Source organism: Podarcis filfolensis (assembly GCF_964270895.1).
Source record: "Podarcis filfolensis genome assembly, chromosome: 14".
In the NCBI taxonomy this organism is placed as follows: Eukaryota; Metazoa; Chordata; class Lepidosauria; order Squamata; family Lacertidae; genus Podarcis; species Podarcis filfolensis.
Window position 1 is genome coordinate 44,296,295 of NC_139616.1, and position 20,565 is coordinate 44,316,859.

Sequence of the window (20,565 nt, forward strand, 5' to 3'; positions counted from 1 at the left end):
TAAAAAGCAGCGACACTCACCTAGTCGTTTGTGAGCTCGCTCTGAATGAACAGGTGGGGCTTCAGGTCCTTTGTCAGCCACAACCACATCTATGAGACAAAGGGGAGCATATTGAAATACAGCAGGCCTGTAAACCCCCTGTAACATCCCCCAACTGTGGTATAACCAGCCTTAAGTCTAAGTTGCTTAAGCCTAATTAATGCGTGAAGGGGTTAATGTCATAGAGTAAGCTGTCCTGCCAGGCTTAGCTAGGTCATTCCCCCTCACCTTGGGGACAGGATGCGGGGTGGCGCTGTGGTCTAAACCACAGAGCCTCTTGGGCTTGCCGATCGGAAGGTCGGCGGTTCGAATCCCCACCACGGGGTGAGCTCCCGTTGCTCTGCCCCAGCTCCTGCCAACGTAGCAGTTCAAAAGCACACCAGTGCAAGTAGATAAATAGGTACCACTGCAGCGGGAAGGTAAACAGCGTTTCCGTGCGCTCTGGTTTCCGTCACGGTGCACCAGTAGTGGTTTAGTCCTGCTGGCCACATGACCCAGAAAGCTGTTTGTGGACAAACACCAGCTCCCTTGGCCTAAAAGCGAGATGAGCACAGCAACCCCATAGTCGCCTTTGACTGGACTTAACCGTCCAGGGGTCCTTTACCAGTTTACCTTGCTGTATCTCCATCTACTTGAGAAGCTCAGTGTGTAAAGAGGTCTGAGCTGCTTGACCCTTGCGATCCCTTCCAGCTTGACGATTCTATGATTCTATGAACGCACCTTGCACCTGTGTTCACATTGCAATAGCAAAGGATTTTAAATGCACAAGCAAAAATCTGATATGAACCACTGATTCTTTTTACTGGAATCCCATAGTCAACTGGAGGCGTTTTTGACTGATAAACCAGTAGCGCATGGGGGCTGTCAGCAGGGAAAGAGAACAGCTAGCCTGTGGGTTCACACTTGTTATCAAACTGAAGGAGCACCTTGCTGGAAGAGATGAGGGTCCAACTAGCCCAGGGTGCTTTGCAAACATCCCAGTAACCAGGAGGAACTAGGGCAGCCTGTCCAAAGCTGGCCAGCGGTCCAGGGTTGACCTTAAGCTCATTCCTGGCGTGCATCGTAATCTTACCTTCAGGCTTTGCCTTCTACGTTAAAAGGTAAAGGTAAAGGGACCCCTGACCATTAGGTCCAGTTGTGGCCGACTCTGGGGTTGCGGCACTCATCTCGCTTTATTGGCCAAGAGAGCCGGCGTACAGCTTCCAGGTCATGTGGCCAGCATGACAAAACTGCTTCTGGTGAACCAGAGCAGCCCACAGAAACGTTGTTTACCTTCCTGCCGGAGCGGTACCTATTTATCTACTTGCACTTTGACGTGCTTTCGAACTGCTAGGTTGGCAGGAGCAGGGACTGAACAACAGGAGCTCACCCCGTCACGGGGATTCGAACCGCTGACCTTCTGATCAGCAAGTCCTAGGCTCTGTGGTTTAACCCACAGCGCCACCCGTGTCTCTTGCCTTCTACGTTACCACAGCACTAAACCTCGGGGGGGGGGCAGCAGAGAGTGAGGAAAGCGGAGCTGATTCTCCCAGCAGGATTGCAAAGATATTCTAAGATCTCTGTGCCCGATGAATGTCTTCTTCCAAGAGCCAAAGGGAACTTTACCTTAATCATGCCTTTGCATTTGCAAGCGGGGAGGACTTTAAATTTTATTTTAGAGACCAGGGCCACAGCCCCAATGGAAGGGCATTTAACCCTAGCCTCCCATGCAATTCTCCCAACAAGAGTCGCGTCCCGCCCCCAGGCCAGAAGCTGATATTGCGATTAAGAGCAGTTCTCATCCTGGGGAGAATAACAAGGGCAGAGAGGGGTGCAGATTATGGACAATTGCAGCAAAAATCATGACGCTTACCGGGACAGGCATGAATGATGGCACCTTCTGGCTCAGCAAGAATATTCACGCGCTGATCGGGAGGCTCGAAGGCAAAGACTACCTGAATATCTTCCACACCGAGTGGGCAGTAGTACAGGTTGGGGCTTGCAAGAGGCTCTGCAAATGAGGAGAGAGGGGTTTGATCATCAACATCGGCTCAGCAAGAATCAAACCAATGCCCCTGTTGATACAACTGCAACAGCAGGGCTCATTCTGTTTGTAACTCAAGGGTTAATTCCATTAGCGTGAAAGTCAACTAGCAACCAGGCAGACTGGGAGGATCTTCATGTGCTCTAATTTGTAGTGTAGTTCTGAGGGAGTTTCTACACACACACTCCCTGTATGTTTGATTGCATGTCTTCCTGCCATTTACAAGGCAGGCAGGCAGGCAGGCAGGCAGGCAGGCAGGCAGGCAGGAAGGAAGGAAGGAAGGAAGGAAGGAAGGAAGAAGAGGCCGCCAGTCTGTTTATTTCCACTCAAATTATACACTAATTTGTCCCATTTCCTCAGCCAAGTGTTTTCCGGATTTCCTTTCCCTCTGGACTCCACCTGCGTTGTTTAAGTGACTTTGTTAACACATCATCCTTTCAAGGATCATTGACCCTCTCCATCTGTGTGGTGGGGAGCAGGATGAGAGCTGCTACATTAGAGTAGCTGAGACTGCCAGCTGGGAACCATGAAGTAATCTCCCTTTTATCGTGCATTTGGCAAGGAGGCCTAAAAGCAAGATGCAGTCCAGCTCCTCAGCCACAACACAGGGTTCGGAATGAAGCCCGCCTTGCAGTGGGTTGGCATTGCAGTGTGGAAAGAAGAGGGTGCCAATGGGGTGACTGTGAATGCAGTGGCGCCCCTGAAGTCTCCCTCGGGTGCTCACAAGATCCCTGAGCCTTCCCACTCAGTTGCTTACCCCCTTGGCCTTCAGGGTGGCTACCCTGAAAGTACGTAGAGCTGAAAGTTGGGAGAGTGGCACTGAATTGGAGCAAATGGCAGAACCTACCGTATTTTTTGCTCTATATGACTCACTTTTCCCCTCCTAAAACGTAAGGGGAAATGTGTGCATGTCTTATGGAGCGAATGCAGGCTGCGCAGCTATCCCAGAAGCCAGAACAGCAAGAGGGATCACTGCTTTTGCTGCGCAGCGATCCCTCTTGTTGTTCTGGATTCTGAGATTCAGAATATTTTTTTTTCTTGTTTTCCTCCTCCAAAAACTAGGTTCATCTTATGGTCTGGTGCATCTTATAGAGCGAAAAATACGGTAAATTGCAGGTTGCTTGGAAATGCAGACTGTATATGTGCGTGCTTTCACTGCCTCAGGTGGTACAACGGGTGAGGGCGTCTGGCTGTAAAGCAGCAGGTTGGTGGTTCAAGGCCACTGCGTGGCGGTTGTGGGTTGGACCAGATGACCCTCAAGGTCCCTTCCAACCTACAATTTTATTTTATTTTGACAAAGTAATAGTCATAAATAAATAAGAATAAAAATGTGCACCGCGCCACCGAGACCGTTCCATTGTAACTATCCAACCTCCAGAAATTTCAACGCCTCTTGCGATGGTTTCGACCACTTTCCGTTTTAACAGTACAAATTCTACAAAGGCCCTCCATATCTCCTCAAAATCATTCCTCCTGCATATTCTCCATCTTATCTTAATGGCACATGTTAATTTATCGTTAATAGCTACATCCCACACCTCTTTATACCATTCTTCCATTTTATATTCTGCTTGCCCCTTCCGCTTCCTAGCTTATAGTAATTCGTGCAGCTGTCAATAAATTTGTGAGCGAGGCCTTCATAGCCTGTGAACCTTCCACCCCATCGTAAATTGATAACAATGCTACCTCTGGACTTTTGGTCAGCTTTAACCCAGCGATTTCTGTTATCTCCTTAAACACCCTTTGCCAAATAAATAAATAAAAAAAAATGATGTAAATATTTACACCCCCACCACATGTGAACATAATTTCCCTTTCCTGGCATTCCCTCCAACATAACACCGAATATTCCTTGTTCATCTGATTTAATCTGACTGGTGTTAAATATCACCAACCTACAATTCTATGAGCCTCTGAGTCTAACTCTTGGCACCAACCCCAAGCTGAATGATAACACCCAGCCCCACAAAGTTTCAGCAGGATTTCAATTCCTGCTTCTCTGATGCTGCCCATTGCTTTGTTTGTTTTCTCGAGCCATTTTCGGTTATCGCGTTAACGTGCTGCTTTATTGCCTGATATTGTTTGCGAGTAGCAGACTTCGGACCCAGAGATGGGGACAAAAATCATTTACATAAACAAAAAAGCAGCTAGGTGAAAAGTAGAAGTCCACCCGACTGAAGACAAAACACTTCTAAACATCCTTGACGCCCTGAGATACCTTACTTGAAGGTCCCAGGGTGATCTGAGGTTCTGCTTTTCCAGAGGAGCAAGCGGGAGGGCATGGGGTTTTTGTTCGCATTTCACTCCTCCCATTGCAAGGATCATCTGATTCTTGTTTATTTTCTGTTCCGTGAGAAAGGAAGCCAGTCTGTGTGACTTCCGTCTCTGGTACTATTGTACTTTTTCTTTCTGCTCTGTCTTGCGATGAGGCACGATGTCTGTATGAGGCCTGCTCCTCTCATACGTGTTTGTTATGTTCTTTAATCTGTAATTAGTAGAAATAAACTAGGTATGCCCAGATACCTCCTCAACTCCATCTATGCTGCTTTTACTCTGCTATACCGGGTGCTCAGAACGCGGGTGGTGCTGTGGGTTAAACCACAGAGCCTAGGACTTGCCAATCAGAAGGTCGGTGGTTCAAATCCCCGCGATGGGGTGAGCTCACGTTGCTCGGTCCCTGCTCCTGCCTACCTAGCAGTTCGAAAGCACGTCAAAGTGCAAGTAGATAAATAGGTACCACTCCGGTGGGAAAGTAAACGGCGTTTCCATGCGCTGCTCTGGTTCACCAGAAGCGGCTTAGTCATGCTGGCCACATGACCCGGAAGCTGTACGCCGGCTCCCTCGGCCAATAAAGTGAGATGAACGCCGCAATCCCAGAGTCAGCCACAACTGGACCTAATGGTCAGGGGTCCCTTTACCTTTACCGGGTGCTCACAAGAGAGCAGCTGTGAGTCCCAGAGCACCAGGACCCCTTCCTGGGAATGCTGCATAGCTGTTCCAGTGCTGGAGGGTGTCATGGGGCCTGCAAGAGTGTTCCTTTACCATTCCAAAACCCCTCCTTGAGCTTAAACACTCTTAATGCCCCACCACAAAGATACAGGTGAAACTCGAAAAATTAGAATATCGTGGAAAAATTCATTTATTTCAGTAATAAATTCAACTTACAAGGTGAAACTAATATATGAGATAGACTCATGACTTGCAAAGCGAGATATGTCAAGCATTTATTTGTTATAATTGTGATGATTATTGCATACAGCTGATGAAAACCCCAAATTAACAATCTCAGAAAATTAGAACATTGTGAAAAGGTGCAGTAGCTATTCAATCCATAACACCTGCAATGGGCTCCTGAGCCTTTAAATGGTCTCTCAGTCTGGTTCAGTAGGAAGCACAATCATGGGGAAGGAACTTTTCCACAATATTCTAATTTTTCGAGTTTCGCCTGTACACCTCCTCCCTCCAATGTTAGAGGCACTTATTCCTCTGAAGATCAGTTACTGGAAATCACAGTCATGCTCAAGGTTCTGCTTCCAGGCTTCCCACTGGGACACCTGGTTGGCCGCTGTGCAAACAGACTGTTTGGACTAGATCAGCGTTTCCCAACCTCGGGTCTCCAGCTGTTGTTGGACTACAACTCCCATCATCCCTAGCTAGCAATACCCAGGGGTCAGGGATGATGGGAATTGTAGTCCAAAAACAGCTGGAGACCCAAGGCTGGGAAACACTGGACTAGATGGTCTATGGATCTGATCCTGCACGGCTCTTTTTAGGTAGAGCTCTTAAGTGCTTTGCGAATGAACAAAACTAGTTTATGATATCTGCCTCTGCATAGCAGCTGCTGGAGAGCGTAAAGGTAAAAAGATAAAGGACCCCTGGACGGTTAGGTCCAGTCAAAGGCAACTGTTATGTACTGAGCTTGATCCTAGAACAATAGGATCCAGAATGCAGCAGTCTGATTGGTCCACAGGAGCTACCCAATCCAGCTCCAGGTGGAAGTGAATCAGCGACCTGATTGGCCTGCAGGTGCAGGCAATCAGGCTCCTGGATGAAGTTAGTCAGCAACCTGATTGGCCTGCAGGAGCAGCCAATCAGGATTCTGGAGAAGGTGAATCCGCAACCTGATTGGCCTACAGGAGCAGCCCGGAATTAGCCAATCACACGGGGCCCATTGTGTAAATAATGTATATATAGCTAGACGTTTTGGGGAAAGTTTCATTCATTGCTACTATAAAGAGCATGAAATTCACACTCTGAGTATATTTCAGTGGCTATGGGGTTGTGGTGCTCATCTCGCTTTCAGGCCAAGTGTATCTGACACTGAGCTGCATTCTCTGATTCCAGAGAAGGCAGCTTCCTATGCAACCTGATCTCCTGCAGCCTTTACGCTTCTGCATCGGCCTCACTTGGATATTTGTTCTCGCCATCCGGATAACACACGCTTGGGCTGGTGCCAACAGGGACCAGTTCTCCAAGCAAAGTGTCCCCCAACCCCCCACCCCTTACATGACGCTGTAACTCTAATCCCAAACTGATGCTGGAACTCCAGTTTCCAAACTCTTCCACAGGTCCATGCACAGCTTCAGCATGCTGCGACGAAACCCGTGCCATGTCAAAAACACCTCCATCACTTAATGGAGACAGAAACTGCATTCAGCAATGGTCAGAATGGAGAGAAAATCTCAGTGATATCCCCAGAGATGGGAGTGCCAAGTTTTTCTTGTGCTGCTTACCTTACGTTTGAGGTGGCCAAGGGATGTCTGGGAGAGTCCCCCCCCCATTCTGCAGATAATCTCTTGGGTGGCCTGCACCCTGCAGCCTCCCTGGGTGCCCACACTTCCAGAAAGCCCTAAGACACGATCAGCGGAAAAATTATATATATATTTTAAGTCAGCCTTTCTCAACCTGTGTGTCCCCAGATGTTGTTGAACTACAACTCCCACCACCCCTAGCTAGCAAGGCCAGAGCTCAGGGATGATGGGAGACCCACAGGTTGAGAACTGCTGATTTAAGTTAAAATGAAAGGGCCTTCCTTAAAAACAAGGTCAGTGAGTGCACTGGTCTTAGGCACTCGGTAGTCAGCCTCCCTGGCTTCCTGCACTTCAGTTAAAGCCCAGGGGAAGAAGCGATGATGTAACTCCGCCCATGGAAATTTTATAAATCAGGAGATGAAGGCATCTGGGGAGGCTGCAGAATGCAAGAGAGATGCTTATTGCCATGTAAAATATACACACACCACTCTAAGTCACCAGGTGTGCTGGTCCCGAGGGTTAACCGTGAGGAGAGGTCCGAGTCCAGTCCGAGGTTGAGGGTGCAGTAGGGAGGCAGTCTGTCAAAGCTGAAGCTGGGTCCAAGGTAGGGAGTCGGGTGAGGTCAGGAGCTCCGGCAGAGAGGCAAGACAGGGTGCAGGCAGGAACAGGCTACCAACAACGTTGCTCCCACAACTTGGGACTGGGCTGGCTGGCTTTTATCTGCCCAGAGGCATAGGGTGGCCCCGGTCCACAGGTGACTCGCCTCTCCTGGCCTGGAGGTGAGCACTCCTCCTGCGGGACCTTAGTTCCCTCCGCCTCTCTGCCCTGAGCCTCTGCAGTTCAGGAGAGGCTGGAGGGTTACCGGACCCAGAGGCAACCTCTTCCCCTGACGGGGCTGAGAGTGGAGCACCTGCAGGCAATGGGTCCTCCATCACTTCAGGAGCCAGAGCAGACTCAGCTGGTGCCTGCACCTGAGGACCTAGCACAGGTGAGGACCCTTCAGGCTCATGCCCCAGCCCTGGCTCAGCTGGTTCTGGAGGCGGGGAATCCTGTGCAGGCTGGGATTCCTCAGGTTCAGCCTCCAAGACCAAATCCCAGGCCATCACACCAGGGTTTTTGTTAAGCAGATATTTTTTTCCAGCTGCACAAATTCCCCATCAAACATCCATCAAAACCATCAAATTCCCCATCAAACACCTAGAAAAAAAGCCAGATGAACACAAAACTGTGTTTTGCTCCTTACTTACATCCTGTGTCAGTGATGATTTCTCCATAGGAATCTGTAGTTCCTATTTACTATAGAGCACCTTACCCAATATATACCCACTCAACCACTTCAATCTGCGGAACTGGAACTGTTAGAAATGCCACAAAATCTTCGTTCCACATTTGCAAGAATCTTTTTTTTTTAGCATGGCTGCAACTGCACGATGCAACTCCCTGCCTTCTAAAAACACTTTTGTTTAGGCAAGCCTGCCGAGGCATGTAGAATGCTGACATGTGTATTTGGTTGCCTTTTGAGCTTATTGTTGCTTTTGATTATTTTTGGCATGTCTTACGCAGTTGTGGGTTTCTTTTTTAAAATACAATGGTACCTTGTATTTGTACAGTGGTACTACTGTATTGTAAAATACAGTGGTACCATCAAACTTAATCCATTCCGGAAGTCTGTTCCAAAACCCAAGCGTTCCAAAACCTAAGCCGCGCTTTCCCATAGAAAGCAATGCAAAATGGGTTCATCCGTTCCAGACTAACGAGACCACTGATCCTTAAAATGAAAGCCATAAACAATGTACTGCAGTCACACAATCAATCAAGCAGTAGCTGAACTGGGTTCTACACAGTCACCCAAAAAAGAGCCGCAAGAACAAAAATGCAAAATAAACAGCAAAAATAGACAGACCTCAGAGTAACACTCAAATTGGAAGCGTAACACTTAAAACAGAGCATGTTCAGCTTCCAAAAAAAGTTCGCAAACTGGAACACTTACTTCCAGGTTTGCAGTGTTTGGGTTCCAAGTTGTTTGAGTACCAAGGCGTCTGAGAACCAAGATACCACTGTACAGTGGTACCTTGGGTTACAGACGCTTCAGGTTACAGACGCTTCAGGTTACAGACTTCGCTAACCCAGAAATAGTACCTCGGGTTAAGAACTTTGCTTCAGGATGAGAACAGAAATCGCACGGCAGTGGCGGGAGGCCCCATTAGCTAAAGTGGTACCTCAGGTTAAGAACACTTTCAGGTTAAGAACGGACCTCCAGAACGAATTAAGTTCTTAACCCCAGGTACCACTGTACTGATAATCCCAAAGGGTGCAGAAGGCAAACCCACAAGTATCGCTTCTCATACCGAAAGCAGGGCTGATGGTGGTCACTGAAAACTCCATGTGGAAGTCGGGCGACGAGAGGGTGTCGGCCGGGGAGCAGCTCAGAGGGATGGTGATGCAATTGCCGTTGACGACGCAGAGAGCCTGTGGATGCCCTGAGCGAGGAGGAAAAGGAGAGCGATGTCACGGGGAGGCAGTTTTGGTGCTACTTCATCTCCAGGCTACTATCAGGCTCAGGACTGGCTTATTTATTTATTTTAAAAAATGTTTATATACTGCTATATCATAAAAATGTATCATAGACAGTTTACGACAATAGAGGCATCTCCCTCCCCCACTTATGCATGCTCATGCACGATTGTGTACATGACCGCAATATGCATCAGGAGCCTCAGTTTGATCAGAATCAAGTACACACTTCCAGAGTTAACACTCAATATATGACTTCTGGTAAATGAGCTCCATAGTGGCTGAAGGGCCTTGAAAATGTGTCCCAGGCTTTTCAGACTCAATTACCCATGTATTATCTGAAACCAAAGGGGCTCATTGGTTGTCAGATGTGAAATATATGTGCATTAAAGGGACGCAGGTGGCGCTGTGGTCTAAACCACTGAGCCTCTTGGGCTTGCCGATCAGAAGGTCAGCGGTTCGAATCCCCGTGACGGAGTGAGCTCTGTCCCAGCTCCTGTCAACCTAGCTGTTCGAAAGCACACCAGTGCAAGTAGATAAATAGGTACCACTGCGGCAGGAAGGTAAACAGCGTTTCCATGCACTCTGGTGTTCCATTGCTCCAGAAGCATTTTAGTCATGCTGGCCACATGACCCAGAAAGCTGTCTGTGGACAAACGCCGGCTCCCTCAGCCTGAAAGCAAGATGAGCGCCGCCACCCCATAGCCACCTTTGACTGGACTTAACCGTCCAGGGGTCCTTTCCCTTTTCCCTTTACCAACATTGGTATTATTTTGAGCACTCCTATCCCACGACTTAGTCACCCGCCATTTGCAAGTATAATTGCGACAGGAAAACGAGATAAGAACATTGTGTGTGGGTTTATTTGCAGAGAGGACGTAGATTTGGAGAGGCAAGTTCCACTGTGCATGTCCAATGGAGAAGAAGGCTGTTTTACGCTGCCCTGGCTAGGCGCATCTATCTCGCTGCGGCGCCCAGCTATCGACGCAACCCCCAACTCACCGAGTTTCCTGCGTTTGGGCTCTGGAGCATCAGAGCAGCTGCCTGGGGGTGGAAAGAAAGGAAGATGAAGGCACAGCGCCTTGAACAATTACTTCAGCAGGTGTGACTCCTCTCTGCCAGAACAGCAGGGATGGAAGTAGCCACACAGCTGGGAGAATCCCTGATATTTGCAGATTTCCGTGTGCTTTTAAATTACGTTCCTATTGGGTGAGGACTGATGCCAGGACAGATTCTGAGAGCCCTTCCTTTCGCCTAGAGACTTATGAAATAAGCAAACAGCTTGAAGGTCAAAGGTTCCTTACACCTGCTTTAAAAATAACTATTGTGAGGTTCAGGGAAGTTTTTAATGTGTGACATCTTAGTGTATTTTCGGTCTTTTGTTGGAAGCCGCCCAGAGTGGCTGGGGAAACCCAGCCAGATGTGCGGAGTACAAATAATAAATTTATTATTATTATTATTATTATTATTATTATCATCATCATCATCATCATCATCATCATCATCATCATCATCATCATCATCTCCTGTTATAACATGTTGCTTTTGTAAGCTGCCTTGATGCTATTTGCATAAGGCTGGTTATAAATGCCTAAAATAAAAACCTAAAATAAACAAGGAACTGCAAGATGTTCCGCCCTTGGCTGCCGCGCGAACCCCACCGATTCACCTCCTGCTCACCCCGTTTCTTGGCCTCCCCTGGGGTTTCAGCTGCTGCCTCATCTAGAACCAGGTTTCCTGTTTGGTTTGAAATAAGAAAGGGAAGAACAGGCTGTTTATTCATGATTAGACAAGGCTGCATCAAGACCTTTAGAGGCTGTACGTACTGAAGTCTGTTGTGAGATAGACTGAAGAAGAAGGAGATTTGATATCCCGCCTTTCACTCCCTTTAAGGAGTCTCAAAGCGGCTAACATTCTCCTTTCTCTTCCACCCCCACAACCAACACTCTGTGAGGTGAGTGGGGCTGAGAGACTTCAGAGAAGTATGACTGGCCCAAGGTCACCCAGCAGCTGCAGGTGGAGGAGCGGGGAAGCGAACCCGGTTCCCCAGATTACGAGACTACCGCTCTTAACCACTACACCACACTGACTGCCATGAGGGCATCTCAAATGCAATGCTTTTCTGGAAGGGGAGGGGGGCACATAAGAATCTTACCGAACAGATCTTCCTCAGGTTTTTCTTGCTGGTCTTTTAGGACGTATTCAGCCAAGGAAGCTAAATTGTTTTTGTTTTTTTAAAAAAAAAAGAGGGAAAGAATGCAAAGTGAGAAGCTGTACAGGTGAATTTTTCTACAAATAAAAGCTCAAATCTTCCCTGCAGATGTAGGGAAGCTTTGGCCCTCTGGGTGCTGCTGAACTGCAACTCCCAGGATCCCTGGACATTGACCTCAGCAAGCATGGCCAAGCCTCAGGGGTGCTGGGAGCAGGGATGGTGTTATAGTCCAACAAAACCTGGAGGGCACCAGAGACCCTTCTGTGATTTAAGAGCAGCTCATCCAATCAGCACCTGAGGCTTCTGTACACTGCTTGAGTTGCAAATGCAGAAAAGTAAGGTTTTGTTTTGTGTTTGTTTTTTTAAAAAAAGAAGGGACAAAACACATCAACTAAGGTTGTGCATTAGATTCAGCTGAAGGCCTGGAAAGGGGATGGACGGGGTGTCACCCAGAGCTGGGTGGAGACAGTCCCAGATTGTCATGGGTCATGTTGGGGGGTTCAGAGCGATCTGGGTTTGTCAGGCAAAAGGAGAAGGAGCCATTGCTGAGGAAGAAGAAGAGGTCAAGTGAGAAAAGAAAGAAAAAGCAGTGAAAAGGTTTAGGAGCATAGCTGTCAACATTTCCCTTTTTTTGAGGGAAATTCCCTTATTCCGAATAGGATTCCTCGCAAGAAAAGGAAAAAGTTGACAGCTGTGGCGCTGTGGGTTAAGCCACTGAGCCTAGGGTTTGCCAATTGGAAGGTCGGCGGTTCGAATCCCCTCGACGGGGTGAGCTCCCGTTGCTCGGTCCCCTGCTCCTGCCAACCTAGCAGTTCGAAAGCACGTCAAAGTGCAAGTAGATAAATAGGTACCACTCTGGCGGGAAGGTAAACAGCGTTTCCGTGCGCTGTTCTGGTTCACCAGAAGCGGCTTAGTCATGCTGGCCACATGACCCAGAAGCTGTACGCCGGCTCCCTCGGCCAATAAAGCGAGATGAGCGCCGCAACCCCAGAGTCGGCCACGACTGGACCTAATGGTCAGGGGTCCCTTTACCTTTACGTTTAGGAGAGGCCTGCCAAATTGGCTCTGTCTTCCCAAAAGAAGGTTTGAGCTATGTTTGAGCTGTGGAGTACCAATGCAGTGATGCAGTCAATAAAATCCCAGCTCCTTTGTGACCTCTTTGCAGGGAAGATGCCCACCAGCCGTTCTTGGTCAACTGCCTCTCTTTCCTCTGACCCTACGTTTAATTAAAGTTAAACCCCAAATATACACCAGGTCTTCCCCCTGATAGATTTGAGCCCAGATCTGTGGCAGGTGATCCCTGGGTCAGAGGGAAGAAGTAGTTTGTGCAACCGTAATATTTGCATTGTTGGTTTGTTTATTAAAAACCACACCGCCGTTTTAAAAGTCTTTGACTGAAAGACATCCTAACAAGAAGATCTAAATGGAAAAGGTCTTGTCCATGGGTAGGCAAACTAAGGCCCGGGGGCCGGATCCGGCCCAATCGCCTTCTAAATCTGGCCCGCGGACGGTCCAGGAATCAGCGTGTTTTTGCATGAGTAGAATGTGTCCTTTTGTTTAAAATGCATCTCTGGGTTATTTGTGGGGCATAGGAATTTGTTCATTCCCCCCCCCAAAAAAAAATATATAGTCTGGCCCCCCACAAGGTCTGAGGGACAGTGGACTGGCCCCCTGCTGAAAAAGTTTGCTGACCCCTCTTGTCTTTTTCTTTACTATGTATTTTGTGATTTTATGTAGCGATTCTGAAATATAGATGCGCTTTTGCTCTCGCAAGATTGAATGTCTTGCCCTTGGCTGGACTTGAGGGACGATTCCAACAGATTCCACACGAAGAAACCTATGTCCCTGTGGAGATGGCAGTACCAAATCAGTGGCGCATGCCCTTCTGGCTTGCACTCTTTATAAAGACTTGGGGAATGAGGTTATCACCCCTCTTTTATTGTCCGTTCCGGGTTGCCCAGTCACTGCCACAGTGCCCTTTCTCTTGGCAGATCAAGAGCAGGTGAGCAGGTGACAGCAAAGGTTGCAAGGTTTTTAGCTGGGGCAATTAGAATCAGATCCACTATTTGACTATTGATTCAAAACCCTAAAATGTATTTTATATAATTGACTTTTTATTTTTATTCTTCCTATATCATATTGTTGTTTTATTGCTGTGGCCGATGGCTGATGCAAATAAAGATTTATTCATTCATTGTGATTTTTGTTGAATGGTCACTTTCAAATGTGAAGGTTCATTATTGCTTCACAAGTTGTGTATGTCTTTAAGGGCCAGGGCAAATAACGAGGCCCAGTCTTACAGCTGTGAAGCATAGCAGGTGCTGCTGAGTTGTGTTAATCAAGCTGTGTCAGCAATTGGGTATAGTATATAAGGAGCACCACCTAGCTCTCCCATTACCCTGGGGGATGGGTTGGTGGTTGGGTCATGGTTGTTGATGTATTTAGTGTAAATGGAGTTTTTGTTTTTGTTATTAAAACCTTGTTTAAGTTATTTTTGAGTCCCTTTTTAATGCATGGTCTCCCCAGCAAGCTCTCTGCAGCGCTATTAAACTGCAAATAGCCAACATCTTTATGTTTTGAACCACCCTGAGACTTGGGGGTATAGGGTGGTATACAAATTTAACAATATCTAAGAAACAAGCTCCTCTCCACCCTCGACATTCCATCTTTCTACCTATTTTATCATAGGCCTCTCCAGTGTCCGCACACAGGCAGACTTGTTCTCCACTCTCATTACTTTCCACCGTGTAAAAGACATCGGGGTTGTTTTCCTGGTCGTCAGGTTCTAGAGTTAAAAAAATAAAACGAAAGAGGCATTAATAGTGCACAAAGACATCTATGCAACTTTTATCTTACTACACAAAGCATCAACCGCAGAGACACCTTAAATATCTGCAAAAGCCAATCATGGGTGCCACTCTAGAACATCACACAATTGACAGGTGGGCTGTTTCACACGCAGGGGCAAATTTCACCTAATAGGCACACTTTGGTATGTAATTTCCCTGAATATACACATTTCTGCAAAGGATTCCCCCCTGATATAATGCATTTCTGTACGTAACATTCATTAGTATATGTATTGTCGCACACACCATACCCTTGTATATGCATTTTAATATATATTTCTTGGCCGGAGAACTGCATTGCAAAATTCAGAGAAGTTAAAATTTCAAAGGCTGGCTGCGTTTCAGTTTGCGGAACACCTCGGAAAATGCAAATTAGGTCGGTTTAAGCTGAACCGAATTTCTCATCCATCCCTGCTGGCAGAGTACTGCTTAACCCCCACTGTTTTCTCGACCCATTGCTGCTTTTAGAGGGGCATTTAGGAAAATGGGTCAAGGCAGAGGTTTAAATACACCTTCAACACCCCTCTTCCACCCTGTTCCTACCATTGCTCTCGTAATTTCACTTTAAAGTCTTTGTTGTTGTTTGCTTATTCCTTTTCTTTTTCTTTAAGAAGCCAGGTGGAAAAACCAGCTCAAAAATATCTGATTTGGCCAGAGGTTGCCCTCAGAGAATGCTTTGAATTTCTGGCTCCCAGAAAGTACCATACTTTTCCCTGCAAAAAGAATGTTTAAAAATTGGGGTCGTCTTATACGTGGGTAGTTCAGTGTGGTGACGGGTGATTGGTTGCTGCCGTGAGTAGGAGACTGTCAGCCGCTATTGCTCTGGTGATTGGTGACTGCGGCAAGGGCTGCTGTTGATTGGCTGTCGTTGCGGCAATTGGGCGGGCGATTGGCGGCTGCTGGCGGAGAGCGGACAGGCGATTTTTGGCCTCTGCGACGTGTGTCATTGTCAGCATTGGCCAGACAGGTGAGTGATTCCCCTCCGCAAAAAAGCTCAACAAGTCAGGCCAATCCCTCCCCCCATTTTCTTAATTTTGAGTCCCCAAAAATAGGGGGCATCTTATACTCAGGGGCGTGTTATACACGGGAAAGTACGGTACTTCCTGTGCAGCCCTTCATCAGCCATTGACCAGTCCAAAATAGAGGATGAAGAAGACTGGTCAGTGCAGAAGGACTGTGAAAGCAAGGATGAATATTTATGTGGGCAGCAGCTGCAATGTACCCCCAAACCAGCCAACCTGGCATTTCCTAGATGCAGAACTGCCCTGGAAATGCCTCTTCCATTGTTTCTGCGCTTTCATCTTGTCCCCTTGGTCATCTGACTCTTGATGTGCCTTTTGCAGCTTTCACAATAAAAAACATTATGGGGCGTCAAATAGATGAGAAAACAAAACGAGCAAGGGATTATTCTTCATGTCGCCCGGGGTGGAAAACTCACCTGTTTCCACTACCTCCTTATACAGAACCGGTATGTCGACGTCACTGAACAGGAGGTCCAGGTAGCTCTTCCCAGCCAGGACTCCTGGGTCCATGGTGTCACCTGAAAGCATCGCCACCATCATCAATAAAACGAAAGATGTATGATTCAGTCGCTTTTGGCATTCGCCTGGCTCACAGGTGCCCTTCCGCTCCACACGCTTCCAAATTCCCACACCCATCCACACACACACACACACACACACACACACACACACACACCTTGGCTTAATAAAACTTGTTTCATTTCCTCTATATTAGTGCTGAAACCAGTTAGGACTTGCTCTGTTTAGCTCGTGTTTTTCTCACGCCTCAAAAAATGCCCACATCTGGGGTAGGTTTTTTTTCCTAGCACGGGTCAAAATTGTACAAAAAGGTGTGAATTTGTGTGCATTTTTAAAACGCAGGTGCTGATTTGCCTCAGTGCTTTAAAGGGAAGTGCCCCCCCAGTGCTCAAAAACAGGAAACACACACACACACACACAGAGTACAGTGGTACCTCGGGTTACATACGCTTCAGGTTACATACGCTTCAGGTTACATACGCTTCAGGTTACAGACTCCTCTAACCCAGAAATATTACCTCAGGTTAAGAACTTTGCTTCAGGATAAGAACAGAAATCGGGCTCTGGCGGCACGGCGGCAGCAGGAGGTCCCATTAGCTAAAGTGGTGCTTCAGGTTAAGAACAGTTTCAGGTTAAGTACAGACCTCCGGAACGAATTAAGTACTTAACCAGAGGTACCACTGTATATATGTGTGTGTGTGTTAAATGCTTGCAACTTGGTCTGATTGGCATGGATAATTTAATCGATAACCATCCGAAGAGAAATCTGCATGGTTCTCCTGCCCCCTTTCACCTCATGGCAACCCTGTGAGGTAGGTTTATCTGACAATGAGAGTGTCTGGACTCTGTGTCAGCCAACGATGTTCATGGCTAAGGGGGAATTTGAACCTGCAGCTTTTCAGCACTCTGACCACTGCACCGCACTACCTCAGCAGTAATCTGTCACAACATCACATTCACAGCAGGATCCCTGATTGGCTGGGATCCAACAGTGAAGAAGACTTTCCAAGTTAAATTTCTTTTAAAAACAAAGAAATATGGAAATCTCTCTTGCTCTTCATTTGAGAGTGCATATCCTCCAACATTTCTCCGATGAAAATAGGGATGTCCCATTCCATAATGGTAATTTTACTATTTATACCCCCCCCCATCTTATTGGGGTTGCCCCAGCCACTCTGGGCAGCTTCCAACATATATAAAAACATAATAAAACATTAAACATAGAAACCTTCCCTATACAGGATTGGGAGTCAGATAACGCCATACCCTCCAGCATTTCTCCAATGAAAATAGGGACGTCCTAAGGAAAAGTGGGACATTCCAGGATTGAATCAGAAACCGGGACAGCTTCTCTAAATAATAATAATAATAATAATAATAATAATAATAATAATTTTTTTATTTATACCTCGCCCTTCCCGGTTCAAAAACCGGGCTCAGGGCAGCTAACAACAAATTTAAAACACTTAATTATAAAAGCAGCATAAAATACAGTATAAAAACACGAATAACAATAAAATTCAAAAATCAATTTAGGGGAAATAAGCATTATATAATCCCCAGGGCTAGCTGGCTGAATTGGTCCTATTTGGGCCAGCAAGGAGACTTAGCTGTGGGGTCTCAGAGCGGGTGATCTTCATAAAAGGGGGGGGGGAGGGAAGAGAAGGGAAATAAAAGATCAGGCTGAGGGATGTCCCTGGAAAACAGGGACACTTGGAGGGTCTGAGAGCTGGCTTTGCGTTTGACTGTCCAACAGTCGAGGTGCAAACAGCGGCCAACTAACCTTGAGGCCCTGGCAGTTTGCTAATCGGTCTTGAGCAAAACCGGCGCATTAGCTAGCTTCACGTTTTGCTTTTCAGAAGAATGAAATGCCGTGCACATTTAATCCTAAATTATAGGAGGACGCTGAAAACGTTAGCGCGGAGGTGGCGCCCTTTGCCTCCTGATCATGCCCTGGTTGTGGTCACAACATGTGATACGCCTCTCTGCATCTGGCGGCATCTGGCAGGCCGCTGTGGGGGAAGAGGATGCCAGACTAGACGGAAACCACTTTGATGGTCCCCCTCCCTTCTTAGACATTTCCCTTCTCCCAGCCCACAGACAAACTGCTGCTGTTAACAGGAACAACTTTTTGCGTTTCGATTTGAGTATTGTTTTGGTAGTATAGCTTGTGTGGCAGTTGGCACCAAATAAGAGAAGAAAGAAAGTCCTGCTGGAGAATCACCCCCTAAGCAGCTTCTTGGATCCAAGTGCGGGACTTTGGACTGGTATAACAGGAAACAAGATGCTAAATGAGCTCAAAGTCCCCTCTTCCTTTGCAGGCGGATATGGAAGACTCCCTGGTCCTGAATGGGGTAACTGTGTCCCTGAAGGACCAGGTACTCAGCCTGGGAGTCATTTTGGACTCACAGCTGTCCATGGAGGCGCAGGTCAATTCTGTGACCAGGTGTCTACCAGCGGCATCTGGTACGCAGGATAAGACCCTACTTGCCTGCACATTGTCTCACCAGAGTGGTGCATGCTCTGGTTATCTCCTGCTTGGACTACTGCAATGCGCTCTACGTGGGGCTACCTTTGAAGGTGATCCGGAAACTACAACTAATCCAGAATGCGGCAGCCAGAATGGTGACTGGGAGTGGCCGCCGAGACCACATAACACCGGTCCTGAAGGACCTTCATTGACAGTACGTTTCCGAGGACAATTCAAAGTGTTGGTGCTGACCATTAAAGCCCTAAACAGCCTCGGCCCAGTATATCTGAAGGAGCGTCTCCACCCCATCGTTCAGCCCGGACACTGAGGTCCAGCACCAAGGGCCTTCTGGCGGTTCCCTCACTGCAGGAAGCGAGGCTACAGGGAACCAGGCAGAGGGCCTTCTCAGTAGTGGCGCCCGCCCTGTGGAACGCCCTCCCGTCAGATGTCAAGGAAATATACAACTATCTGACTTTTAGAAGACATCTGAAGGCAGCCCTGTAACATGGAAGATTTTATGTTTGATGTTTTATCGTGTTTTTAATATTCTGTTGGGAGCTGCCCAGAGTGGCTGGGGAGACCTGGCCAGATGGGCGAGGTATAAGTAATAAATTATTATTATTATTATTATTTCTGCATACACTCTGTGTCCCTTCATTGGGCAGCGCATAGTGGCTGCTGCAGAGCAAGCAAGGAGTAGGCGAGGCTGCCGCCGCTGTGTGAGTCGCCAGGTTTGAGATGCATCTACAAGCACCACGTGGCTAATAATGTGCTAACAAAATATTTATAACATTATATTGTTCCACCATTGATAAGCAGAATATATATAATCCTTGCATCAAGTCACAAATAATAGGAACCAAACAAATGTTCCATGAACCGAATTGGAAAGCGTCAGTCAATATCAAAGAACACTGAAATGAAGGCAAAGTGCATTTCAACAGTCAAAATCTTGCAGATGTGCGGTGATAGGGGCACCGAATAGTTTTTCCAGATAACGAACTGATTCTTTGTCAGCAAATAAGTTGTCCCTACAGGTACTTCAAATAGCAATGGGTCGGCAATCACTTAACAGTGTAGTATTAGCCGCAAGTTGTTATGTACTGAAGTTCTCGCCCTGAACCAGCAGGGGGATACTGTAGATAGTTATGCAAATAAGGGATCGAAAGTGACCTTCAGTGATTGGATAGTTTTAGAAAATTGTTACAGTTATGTTGTACTGGAGCTCTATATAAGCAGGCTGACTGAACCCTTCAGTTCAGTTCAGTTCTGTTCTGGCCTGTGAATAACCAAGAGCTGTTTGAAGAATCGCTGTGTCATCTGATATGTTCACCCACAACTTAACATAAGTCATTTCAGTTTTTCAATGAAGGTACTGTTCCACAAATGGTGTTTGTGTCCTCGGAGACCCATGACCATGCTCTATCAGTGGTGTGCATGCGATAGGACCCTGCCAGGTTGAGGGGAGAGCAGTGGTTTCCTTGTGTCTCGGACACGGGTTTCCTGGTCCACTGGCCCAAAGAGGAGGGTCTGTGCAGATGGTTTGATGCAGGGGCGCCAAAGAAGGATGTCAAAAACAGCAGAGCAGTCAGTTAGGAGGTGAGAACTTAAAAGGCGGCTTGCAGAACCTTGCTGCTGTTAGAGACTAGGGATGGATGCCAAAACAACAAGCCTTTATTGTGACTTCTCTGTGCCTTAGCAAGCGTCTCAACACATTACTCATACAGGAACTGGCATATGTCTCTTTGGCCAGAACCTCCCATTGGTCCACCTGGCCGATGCAGGTGGCAGGCATCCAAGTCTTGCAGATAGCTCCCTTCCCTAGGCCAATAGGCCAAGCATCCCAAGCTCACAGATGCTTAGCACAGCATCAAAGGAAGCCAATTAGCTGATAACAAAGCAAGAAGGTAAACATAGACAAGCTCATTCTTGCAGCAGAGAAGAGTTAGTCCAAGGGTTAGCTTGACTACCAAAAGAGTCAATTAGCAGCAATAAAATTATGATGGAAAGTGCAAGATAAGAACCCCGTGGCACTACAGTGGTACCTCAGGTTACATACGCTTCAGGTTACTCTGCTCACCCAGAAATATTACCTCAGGTTAAGAACTTTGCTTCAGGATGAGAACAGAAATTGTGCTCCGGCGGCGCGGCAGCAGCAGGAGGCCC

At 47.2% G+C, this 20,565-nt stretch overlaps 2 protein-coding genes across 5 annotated transcripts in view; one reads left to right on the forward strand and one right to left on the reverse strand.

The window, feature by feature from the left end:
- The window catches only part of LOC310749103 (myosin-11), a 1,537,435-nt gene that overhangs the window by 396,148 nt on the left and 1,120,722 nt on the right, over positions 1 to 20,565 (forward strand). The gene's annotated exons all lie outside the window — the stretch shown is intronic.
- CIITA (class II major histocompatibility complex transactivator) overlaps positions 1 to 20,565 on the reverse strand; it is a 51,565-nt gene that overhangs the window by 15,856 nt on the left and 15,144 nt on the right. For all 4 annotated transcript variants that reach the window (XM_083585579.1, XM_083585580.1, XM_083585582.1 and 1 more), the window contains exons 2-9: positions 15,827 to 15,928; positions 14,214 to 14,324; positions 11,483 to 11,542; positions 11,008 to 11,064; positions 10,330 to 10,371; positions 9,162 to 9,293; positions 1,892 to 2,029; positions 21 to 89 (exon numbers count right to left, since the gene is read on the reverse strand). In XM_083585579.1, coding sequence (XP_083441705.1) covers positions 21 to 89; positions 1,892 to 2,029; positions 9,162 to 9,293; positions 10,330 to 10,371; positions 11,008 to 11,064; positions 11,483 to 11,542; positions 14,214 to 14,324; positions 15,827 to 15,928 — 711 coding nt within the window. The remainder of the gene's footprint in view (positions 1 to 20; positions 90 to 1,891; positions 2,030 to 9,161; positions 9,294 to 10,329; positions 10,372 to 11,007; positions 11,065 to 11,482; positions 11,543 to 14,213; positions 14,325 to 15,826; positions 15,929 to 20,565) is intronic.